A 12,079-nucleotide genomic window follows, 5' to 3' on the forward strand; every position below is an offset into this window, starting at 1 on the left:
ACAATGCATCTAAATAGCTTAAGTAAAAATATACAATTTACAGCATGGGGTATAGGGTGGGAATTTTCAAATACAGCCAAAGGGAATGGCATTGCTTCTATAGGAGATCACCAGTGATCCCACCATAGTATCTTCACGTCTAAGTCTAAACCTTTCAGGTTGCATATGTCACCTGCTTCCTAACTGGAAATTCAAGAGAACAAAGTCTTCATCAGAAAATGAATTAAGTTGTCAGATATGTGGTAATTTCATAAATTAGCACTTTGAACAAAAGAGTACATCTGTGGCTCAGAGTGCTTAATTCAACTCCGTGGCTTTGCTCAATCGACCTTCTCCTTCCTGCCTTCTTTCCCTGCCTCCTCTCCCCTCCCTCCCTCCTTCCTTCCTTCCTAATTGTCTTTAGCCTTTTTTCCTTTGTTATGCTGTTTTTTGATTACTTACACACATAGAATGCATTCTCCCTGGTTAACTTTCACCTCTACAACTTTTATGCACTAATCACATTTTTCTAGATAAGAGAAATGTTTGTTACTTGTCCACTAGCAACTGTTAAGAGGTATTAATATAACTATACCTATATCTCAATTCATGAGATATCTAATTCAAGAAAAGGGCTGGTAGATCTTCAGCTTGTAGATAAGCACTCATTTCAGAAATGCTGCGCATACAAAAGTTTCCCAACTAAGGATTCACTTGTTTTTCCCTGTGACTAGTAGAATTCATTCTACTTAGCCCATGTCAGAGCGATGAAAGACTGACTCAATTCAACAACCGAGAACTACCATACAATGGAAGCATATGTGATAAAAAATCTTAGAAACATTGGACTTTTCCTTTTGAGTGTCCACAATGAAAATATTTGAGTTCTCTCTAGACCAGTAGGATTTGTGATTCTCCAAATGCCAATCCAGGGGTGTTGAAGTCCCTGATGATTTTCCAGGCATCACCGTAGGAGAAACGTAGACCAAGACTTTTAACAGAAGACTGCACTGGTATGCCTTATGTAAAGGGTGCCATAAATGGGACCACCTGCCTTTAAATGGTGTGAGAATGTGTTGGCAATCACATTGTCTTCTTTTTACAGCTGTTTCATATAGTGGCCAATTCCTTCCCATTGGAGTTACAGCTATTAATACTTGTCACTCAGAAGTGCCCCTGTGAAATCTGAAGACTCTTTTTCCCTCTGAGCTTGGGCAACCATTATACTCTGTAGAGGTCCTGATATTGTTTACAATGTCTTCCTAAACGCTTTCTCAGACCTTCTTCTGAAGAAAAGACTTCTACATGAGCCCACCAACTCTGACCTTTCACTTAATTGCTGGAAGAATTGTCCAAACCCAGATTATAATAAGTCCATTAGGATAGAGACGTCTATCTCCCAAGGCTGCACCGTGCCTAGTGATGTGCTGTATTAGTCAACAGCAATGAGCCAGACACCTCGTTTACATTATGGCATTGGAATATCTGCTGACAATACTGAAAACAAAGATGACAAGTCATTCAAACTGCTCTGTGACTGGCACACACACAAGCCCCCATGACCCAATACCAAAAAGCTATTAAATTACACGCATGATATGATGGAAGTCCTTAAAACAAAACTGGAGGCATTTTATAGCTAAACAATTTTATTGGCTTTTTGTGAAATAAAAAACACACAAGAAACCACCATGGTTAAAGGCCATAATCAGCATCAACCAAATGAACCAGCCACTTGGTTACAGCAGCTGATAACACTAGTGGATATTATTGCTTATACCCCAAGTTCATTTATATGTCCATGACATTTTGGCAAGATTACAATCAAATGGGAGCTTTGGTTGTAAAAAATTCAACTATGACTATTCATTGAAAACTCAACCTCTACTATTTTATGATGGGATACATGCCAATTCTTCCTGAGTCTTGACATTTATCCCCTCACTCCACCTCCTTTCTTCTTGCATTAATGATTTACAACCCTATTGAAAAAAAATTAAGGTGGCTGCATTTACAACTATCTCTACTCCACTGCCACCTCTTTTGCCATGAGAAGGTGACGCATTTCTGGGCCTCTCCAAACTCTTGTATCTGGTATGTTTCCACTGCCAGTAATAGATGCCCACCTGTAATCTAAATAGATTTGCAAATGCATACGGCTGTCAACATTGGGGTTTGGACTCAGCTATCTTTTTTCCACCTTCTCTGAAAAGTTAAACAAACAAAAAAAATAAGAACAAGAAACAGCCCTTAGCATCAGTAAGTTGACCTTCCAACAGAATGAGCAGCAGCCCTCACCACACAACGTCCCACGGCAGGTGTGGAGCTGTGGTCTTAAAATGCTGTGTGTGTGTGTGTGTGTGTGTGTTTGTGTGTATGTGTGTGCTGTAACATTTTACTTTACACAGAAGTAATGATTGACTGCCTCATGAAAGCTCCCCTGCCCTACACTTTCTATTTTAACACTGAAAACTCAGAATAACAAAGGGTCAGAACTAACTCACAATAGCACCATTTCTTAGACTCTTGGAATTAGAGTCCTTTCTGTGTTGGAGAGTGCAGGGACCCAGCCTCCAGCTTTGTGCTTTCACAGGCCCTGCTGAATTGCAGCAGGAGTGGGTGGTCTGCCTCAGCCTACTTCTGCGGCGACATGGATTTTTCCCTGGGAAGAGTTAAAAAGATGGGTCTTACAAAGTGAAGTTGGCCACAGGTGAGAGACCTGAGGAAGCCTGTTTTTGGTGGTGAGATGTGACAAGCCTGTAGATGGCGGGACGGAGTCGGGGGACTCTTGCCCATCTCAGTTCAAGTCAGTGGAGAATCTGCATGCAGAGGCATGGCGAGATCAAGGAACACTGAGAGACACAAACCCTAACACGGCAATCCAAACACCAGTGCTCTGATGGTATCTTACGTATTCAGGTCCACCAGCGAGCTTGCCCTGGATAATGCTGGGATTTAATAAGCCCTTCTAATGATTACAAAGATTATCCTTTTGAATCTAGACATTTTAAACAACAGAATATTTGATATCACTATATTTTACATGGCACGTATAACCATATAATTAGTAGCACTTACACGGCAAATATTGTAAATACACATTCTTGGAGTTGACTTGGTAATGATACCGATGTTATTCGGCAGAACAAAGATTAAACACTCTCCAGCTTGCACTTTGGGGGGATGTAAGTCCCACCATTTACTTCACAACAAAAGGATAACCCTCTAATTATGTAACAATGCTTGGTGGTCACGTGGGCAAAGAGAAATCACAGGGCGACTTTGTATCCAATTTGTGGCCTGTAAAATAAAGTAATACATAGTATTTTCATTTCAACAAAATACAAGAGACCATATAAAAATATTTTCCAATTTGGAATCAGAAACATGAAAGCTGGATTTTTTTTCTTTGTATAAAAAAACCCAAAATAACGGACTAAAGTTTATTAAGCCTCCTAACAAAAAAAAAATATACATATTCGTTTAAGGAATGCAGTGAGTCAGCTTCCCTTTTTGTCCAGGCTCATTGATGGTGAGCTTGTGCTTTGATCCTAACAAGATAAATGCACAAAAGTGGAGGAAGGTCAGTGCCTGAAACCTGAACTACATCATATCGCTAAGAAGAAGACTAATTTTACAGTAGTGCTTTGAAAAGTGGCGTATCAGATTACTGATTTGTTTTTTTTTCCTCTTCCTCTTCAGGCGACCGCTGGAGATGAATTCCAAAAGCACCACTTTCGTCTCGAGTGATGTTTCTTTAGTGCAATATCTTCCTTCTCCCGTTCCCTTTTCACGCGCTGGTAGTGGTCCTCTTCCTTCAGGTACCACACCGGGGGCCAGCGGTGCCGCTCAAAGTATTCCTGGTTGTCTGGCGAAGCAAAAATGCAGATGATAACACCTGCTGCTCATTCATCGTTTCTATGTGCTAGGCCTTGGGCTTAATGCTTCTCAAATACCCTCTCACCAACTCGATATGGCAGGGACTATGATTAGGGACATTTGCAAAACGGGACACTAAAGTTCTAAGAGGAAGAATCTCTTGCCTCTAGTCATGCAGTTGGGCACAAAGAACCTGAACCCCGGGCCACTTGATTTTGGAGTCTGAGTCTGCTCCCGTGCACACCTCCCCCGACAAGGGGCAGCACCGCTACTTCAGCATGCTCTGCGGTGGGCACCCTGAGCCCCAGCCCACCCAAATCCCCAGGCCTGCAATTCCATGTGTCATATCACATGAGTATGTGACTGCCCGCCAGTCTCAAGGACTTGTCCATGAGCTGTCTGCTGACCACGTTCCTTCCCAGGGGCATGGAAGGTAAATGCTTCAGCCAGAGGGGAGGAAAACTGGATGAACGGGGGTGGGAGGGGGTGGGGGGTGTTGTTCTGTGCACAGTCTCACCTGCAGATTTTGATTTGATTTCCTTGCGGAACTTGGAACAAACGCTGTTGTAGTTGGTGCAGATGTGGTGCAAACACCAGGCAGCCAACTGGTGGGCATTGTGAAACTGCAGACAAAGTGACCAAAAGGGGGTCAGACTGAATTTTCGAAAGTGTGGCTACAAAGAAACTGGAAGCCATTGTAGGGGTGAAAAGAAATTAAGGGCTTGTGTAATTAATTCAGTAGACCTTCTGTTTTGACCTCACTGTTTTGACTTTGGCCATGGCTCTGATGACAGCCGGTGTCATGTTGGGCACACCCTTCCCTTCCCCACTGTGATAGATGCACCTAAAATAATCACGGTATCAGATCACCAGTTTAAAGTCAACCTCGCCCTCCCACCCTCCCCCATCACCTGGCCCTCTAGTGATAAGCCAGCGTGGCCTCTGGAAGGCACCGGCCAACAGCAGAGAGCGGCGATGTCATCTCTGTTTAAGGAAGCTCGGCAACGGAATACTCCGTGTCGCATGTCAGAGCTCGGCTTGCTGGGGCCAAAGATCTGAAAGAGGAGACTGCAGAATGTGTGACTGTCCTATACCTGTCCTTTGGTTACATAAGAGCAGGCAGTCTGGGCATGGTGGGAGGGACCCAAATGCTCCACCCTTTCTTTCTGAGCAATGCTCAGGAAGGTGGTGGCTGAGGTAGCTGTAAATAAAAAAGGCCTGATGCTCAAAAATCAATAGTCAACTCCCCCTTCCCTCCCCAGATCTGGGATTCTCCTGAACCCTCACCCTTTCTGTCCACACCCATCTCAGGCCTCCCTTCTGTTATCTGTTGCTCTTGATGTTTCTTTGGTCAAGTGAAACCCTGGACTCTACAGCATGGTTCCTCTGTGGCCTGTATCTCTACTGTGAAGGCCAATAGTTGCCCAGGCTAGAGTGCCGTGGTGTCAGCCTAGCTCACAGCAACCTCAAACTCCTGGGCACAAGTGATCCTCCTGCCTCAGCTTCCCGAGTAGCTGGGACTATGGGTGTGCACCACCATGGCCAACTAATATTTTAAGAATGTTTTTTGTAGAGATAGGGTCTTGCTGGGTTGCTCAGGCTGGTCTCAAATTCCTGGCCTCAAGTAATCCTCCTGCCTCAGCCTCCCAAAGTGCTGGGATTGCAGGTGTGAACCACCGTGCCCAGCCTCAACCTGTCTTGATGTTACATTTCTCTCTGAAAGCAGATCGGGGCAGTGGTAAGCCAGGTTGGCTTGTACTTGCTCGAGAGAGAGCCAACTGTGTATATTTCTTCCGTGTTCTGGGTTCAGTGACTTCATGTTGTTACATTGGTTGTAGTGGGAGTATTTACACCACAGAAGTGGAAAAATGCAACAGATCAGGTTCCCACCTGTCCCCAAGCTGACTGTTAAACACTTGTCAGCACATCGCTGGGCTAGGGTCTAATAAATGAGCTAAGACATGGGAGACTCTATCCTAAACTCTTCCTGCCGAAGGTCGCCAGGGATTAGCAGTACCGTAATTATATTATTTTCTTGCAGGGTGTGTGTGTGGCTGGGTGGGGAAGACAAGGCAGAAACACAGAGCAGACAAATAGACGCACTGCAAATCATTACCCCAAGTGGACTGGCCCGCTGTTAAACTCTGTGTCATTTCATTTTTCTCCAGGAGGAGTCCTTCCCGGAGGAGCACAAGTCAGTCATAAACTGTCCTCCAGGCCTGTTTCAAAAGACTCCAGATGTGGACAGCCAGTTTTGATGGGGACTTGATGGTTTTACTGCAATACCTGTCTGTTCTCACAACTTCTAACTTTAACAATTTGTGTTCGTGTCTATTTCTCTCACTTGCTTATGATTGCCCGAAGGGCAGAGAATCTACCCTTTTATGTACATGTCCTCTGACTAGGGTACTTGGGGAGACAATGACAAATATTTGTTGAATGTTAAGATCCGAATGAATAGGCTGCTGTAAAGTTCTATTCTACCTTCCCTCCTTTTGAACCTGAGCCATCTCCTATGGCCACAGTTGGAAGGGCCCGAGCGACACCTGCGATATGCCATCTCCTCGCCCTTGATTGAGAAATACTGGTTTAAACTGCCTGACCCAAGGCTTCATAAGCCACTGCCCTACCCAAGAGAGGGAGCAAAGGAAGCCAAACCCAGCAGGCTGAAGAAAAGACTGAAAAATTTATTCTTAGTTCTCTTACAGTGTAAACTCGTTGTTAATCAGTCTATGCTGGGGACTAGATAATTCCACATGTGCGCCCTGCAAGGCTTCCACTCTTTCTTGAACATTCTCTCCCTCTTGATTCTCAAAATAATCCGTAAGGTTGGTGGGGTGTGAATTGCCTTTCCCGTTTTTTATGGATGAGGAGATTGAGGCTGTGTGCTTGGAGGAAGTTATTCAGTGATGAAGCTGAAACTGCATCTTGGACCTTCTCTGGAAGAAGAGGGCAAGTGTGCACTGGGATTATGGAATCACGATCTCAAAATTAACAACTACCGACTGTAGAAAACTCCAGCAGGGGGGCATTACAGGGCTTCACAGAATTCTAGAAACTGTCTGTTCTTGGCCAAATACACGTCCAAGAATCCAAAGAAGGAAGAGAGACAAAAACCTCCCCCCTATCATGCCCCAAGTGGTCTTCCTACACGTGAAGCTGGTGCCTTAGGGGACAACGGGACTGATGTGGGAGAGGGGTCCTTGTTGTTTTTTTCAAATGAAGCCCAGCAGGCTGAACGGTGCATGAAACGTAAAACTCTCAGATCTTCTTAGCGTACACAGGGGGCCTCTGTGACTCAGTGGTGACATCTTTATTTAGACAGATGCAGCAGTGGAATGTTTTATCAGCATTAAATGAACTGATTGAACACACTCAAAAGGTGAAAAGCAAACTGTTACAAACCTGGGCCAGTTCCAAGTAAGAGAGCACTTCCCCGTCAATGCCCACGCCACTCATGGCGGCCTTGGTCAACTCCTGAACAGCGTGCTGCTCTGAGGAAGAGAGGGGGGCGGGAGAATGTTAAACCACACCCTGCAAGCAGATATCTTGCCTGGAGGGGTTGATCTGGAACCACGTAAGAAAGGAGGGAATACGGCACACAACGCTGAGCACACATGCAAATTGAACCCAGGGTCTGTTCTGACCACCTTTTTGTATGCAGAGTCCTGGTCGCCAGCCATCCTACCGACCTCTCTGGGGACTCTTGTTCGTGCTTCTGAAATAGCCAGAATCCTCCCAACCTGCACTGTCCTGTCCAGGATGGTAACCACTGGCCACATGAGACTAGTTAAACTTAATTATAAGTAAATCAAATTAAAAGTTCAGTTCCTCAGTCACGCTGCCCGCGTTAAGTGTTCACTGGCCACATGTGACCACTGTACTGGACGACGCAGACGTAGGATGTTTCCCTCAGGGCAGAAAGTTCTGCTGGACAGTGTGGCTCTGGACAGTCTACCACCTTCCCGGAATCCTCTAGATTCTAGACACGCTCCTGTTCGACAGTTTCTCCACTCACATCACTCCAATTCTCAATAATCTCTGCCAGTGGAGGGACTGAGTGACGGAGGAACAAGTCTATTTAGGGAATTAGAAATGGGACTGCATACATCTGTCTCAACAGCTACAGGTGGATGACGTATTGTTCAACCTCTTGGATTCCAAAGCCTGGGGAGATCTTCAGTCAGAAGTAACAAAAATCCAGCTGGGAGAGCCATGTCTGTTTGGGAGCTTGCGTTCCAGGCTTCCAAGCGGAATTTAAATTATGGTCTGAGGCTGAGCTCACTGTCTCTTGCCTCGGTGTGGGCTGTCACCTGCCTCTGGGATAGACATGTGTGGGTACAGTCTCAGCTCAGCATTTTTAGCTCTTTGATGTTGATGTCATCTCTAGCATTGCATTTGTTCTTCTAATCCAGTATATTGTCCAAAGCATGCTTCCTTTTTGGTCTGGCTCCACCTGCCTGTAAGTCAGCGTGCCTATATCTGGTCAGTATGGTATGTGGAATTGAATGGTTTCTTTGGCACAACCCTCATCAGCTGGCTTGACAAACACAGAAACCACATTTCCCAGAGCAGTCACCTGGGCTTTTTAATTTTAAGTAACTGCAACATTTCTTGACATTCATTTAGTGCTGGCTCACAAAGCATTGTCACCCCAGAAACTGATCTTTAAACATCATATTCTAAACATTCTACGCTAGACAGTATGAAACGAGGACTATAAATCATAAAAGGAATCATCTTGGGAAGCTGTTCTTATATTAAATGATCATAATAGTAATAACAGCATTTAGTAACAAAACTGTATGTACATAGAAGTCTGAGGTTCACACAAGAAGCTTTATCTGGGTCAATTAAAAAAATTAACTTTCAAGGAGAAATCAATGCCATGTTTTCACTGCCAGACTTAATATTTAAGCAAAAATGGTACTACTCTGAAACTGATCACAAACATTTTTTGACAGATTTGGCTCCACATTACTTTTGACAATTAAAAAAATCAAATTTATCCTGAAAGGGCAAATATTATAAAACCTGTGGATAATTAAATGGATTGGAACTCATATTTCTGAAAAAAGTAATATTCCACTGTAGCCTCCTAGAGTTAGTATTTAAAAAGTAGTGCACTCACTTGGATCTATGGCTTCAGGTATATTAGTTAAAAAGTTAAAAAAAAAAAAAACAACTAATAGGGATTTAGAGGAAGAAGTAGGGCAAAGAGAGGACTTTGATCTCCAGGTGGTTGTGTGTAGTAGGAACGTAGAGGACAGATAAATTAGTCTTTTTTCTAAAGACATTGCCAGAAAGTCAAGTGCAGACAGGACTGGTAGGTTTGTTCATACATTCCTTTGCATTCATCAATTATTCAACAACTATTTATTGAGAACCTAATATGCTCAGGCATTTTCCTATGTGCAGGAGAAAGGCCAGTGAACAAAACAGGCACTGTCTCTGCTTTTATGGTTATAGTTAGGAATCAACTAAATATAGTGATAAACACCCAAATTGTGAATTAACACCTTTGATAAATGATATTCAAGGCTTAAATTCAAGAAAAAGGTGTTTAAATGAATATATTTTATCTAGACCTGTTTCAGCTTACCAACTGAACAAATCCAAAAATGATACAAAAGATTTTGTGAAGTTAAGCCAAATCTCCCTTTTCTCTCTTTTTCCCAAAATGAACTTGACAATGTCAGAACACTTTCTAAAATAGCTTTAAGAAAACCACTTACATAATGCTTACTATGCGCCAGACACTGTTCTGAGGACTTTATATATTCCAGCTCATTTAATCTTCATAACAACTCTATGGTACAAATAACATTATCCCCATTTTAAAGAGCGAGGAAGCTGAGACAGAGCTAAGGTTAAGAAAAGGACAAAGTCACCTAGTCAGTAAAAGGTGGAGCCAGGGTTTGGACCTACGCAGTCCGGCTCTGTTGTCTATGTTCTTAGCCACTGCCTCTACTGCCTCTTTCTTAAAGACTGTGTCTGCACACATATTAAGGGGATAATGTTGACAGAATAGTTTTATTTCAAATTCTGAGAAGCACAAATGATTCAGTGTGCACAGAGCGTGTGTCTCCAGGGCAGGGGTCATGCATTGCTCAACTTGGCATGTGCATCACCTAACAGGGCCTACCACAAAGGAGGTGCTTAAGCAATATTTGTGGAATTGAACTGGGCGGTCCGATACAAGTCGATCCACTCATATCACCCTGTACGAGCCAGTCCTATTTCTGGTGATAAAAAATAAATCTTTATTCCCCGGAAATCTTATTTTTATTTAAATGTGATTCTGATAAATATGACAGACACTGTATGGCCCCGAGTCATCAGCCTTACCTGCAAGTGCAACCAAGTGTGGCAGGCAAAATCTGTTTGCCAAGGCAATTAATTCCAGTGGGTCCAGGTCCAAGTTAGGTGACAACTGCTTGGTATAGAGATAATCCAATACCGCTTGCATTGATATCTTGTTTATGTTCGGGAGATAGACCTGAAATGTTATATGAAAAGCTAAATTCTGCTGAAGAAAGCAGGGAGTGGGCACATTTTCAGGCTATGCTGCTTATAAATATCCCAACTGTGTGATTCCATATTGGCGAGTCTCGGACACCTGCTTTGAGGCTGTGCATAGAAGTCATTCAGTATTTATGGCTTTAAACATAACAGTTTGATTTGCGGATGACAAATGAATGGAGCTGCCTGACAAAGCCTGATTTGGAATTTTTAAATGGCTATTTGGACATATAAATCAGACAAATGGGCTGGAAATGTACGATGGCATTAGGGGCCCTCCTTGCCAAGCACCTTATAATACTCTATTGTGGGGAAAGAAATCTCCTAGCAACATGACAGGTGGCGGGGGGAGCTGCAAACCACACTGTTGCTGACACATGATAGAGCCCAGCTCTCTACCACATCAAAACAGGATGAGCAAGCGCCCTAGCTGCCACAGCGACCTGCCACAGTGACCAGATTGATTTCCATGTTCTATCAGGATATGCTAGCGTGATATATACACTGTACTGTGTTTTCCTCCAACCACAGAAATTCAGAACTCCTGGTACATTATCAGGTATCAGTAGATTCAGAGAATCCAAAGGAATCCTTGCCTGGGACATCTGGGGGAGTATGACTGAGTCTGGTGAACTGTCCTCTGTAGGATTCCCCCAGCCTCCCTCCTGAGTACCTGCAGTTGTCCATATAAATGCACACCAGAGCTTGCTAGAGAGCCAGGGACTGCCTGGGATGTGCAGTTCTGGAAGGGTGGGCATGAATCAATGGGGATATATACTGCACAGCGGCTACTCATTATTTTAGGTCTCTAACTCACTCCACGAGAGAGGCCCTGGAGTAGTATAGAACAGTACCACTTGTGTTTATTGTTAGAATGCTGATGATTATAAAATTATCATTCAATTAAGGAGGTCTTAATTGAAGGCCTCCTCTGCGCCAGGCACTGAGCTAAGCTTTGCACACACATCATCTGACTTGATCCTTATATCCACCATAGGAGGAGGAGACTTTTATTTTTGCCATTTTACAGACAAGGAAATTGAGGTTCAGGGAGGTTAATTAGGTCTTGTGTTCAAGGTCACAGAGCTAGTAAGTACTAACTTGGATTTAAACCCAGGGAGGGCCAGGCATGGTGGCTCAGGCCTGTAATCCTAGCATTCTGGGAGGTGGAGGCGGAAGGATTGCTTGAGCTCAGGAATTTGAGAGCAGCCTGAGCAAGAGTGAGATCCCCGTCTCAAGAAAACAAACACTCTCCCCCCAAAACCCTGTGAAGTACTAGAAACCCTTAATGCCAAGGAAGGAAAGGTTTGGTTTACAGAACAATAAAGCACCATATTTTACTATAAGTTTTTAAAAATTAGATCTCTAATTCAAAAGGATGAATACTTATAAACTTAATTCTGGTACTTACTAAACCTCTATACAGCATATAATGATATACATCTATATATTATATATGATACATCTCTATATATACATGATTATATCTAAATAGCATATGATTACATCTACATATTATATATGATTGCACCTCTGTCTCTCCATAAATACATACACACACACACACACACACACACACACACACATGTATACAGTCAGCCCTCCATATTCATGGTTTACACATCTGTGGATTCAACCAACCATGGATCAAAAATATTAAGAAAAAAATTGGATGGTTGAGTCTCTACTGAACATGTAC

The 12,079-nt window shown here is 43.3% G+C and overlaps 1 protein-coding gene across 5 annotated transcripts in view; it reads right to left on the reverse strand.

Annotated features, from left to right (window-relative positions):
* Positions 1-1,610: 1,610 nt before the first annotated feature.
* RHOBTB1 (Rho related BTB domain containing 1) overlaps positions 1,611-12,079 on the reverse strand; it is a 65,973-nt gene continuing 55,504 nt past the window's right edge. For 3 of the 5 annotated variants that reach the window (XM_045567943.1, XM_045567944.1, XM_045567945.1), the window contains 4 exons: positions 10,207-10,357; positions 7,264-7,352; positions 4,376-4,481; positions 1,611-3,847 (listed from right to left, as the gene is read on the reverse strand). In XM_045567943.1, coding sequence (XP_045423899.1) covers positions 3,678-3,847; positions 4,376-4,481; positions 7,264-7,352; positions 10,207-10,357 — 516 coding nt within the window. In that variant the 3' untranslated portion in view covers positions 1,611-3,677. Of the gene's footprint in view, positions 3,848-4,375; positions 4,482-6,527; positions 6,798-7,263; positions 7,353-10,206; positions 10,358-12,079 lie in introns of those variants that run through there. The other 2 variants (XM_045567947.1, XM_045567948.1) reach the window with 2 other exon arrangements.

The sequence above is a fragment of the Lemur catta genome, chromosome 14, assembly GCF_020740605.2.
Source record: "Lemur catta isolate mLemCat1 chromosome 14, mLemCat1.pri, whole genome shotgun sequence".
Taxonomy (NCBI): domain Eukaryota; kingdom Metazoa; phylum Chordata; class Mammalia; order Primates; family Lemuridae; genus Lemur; species Lemur catta.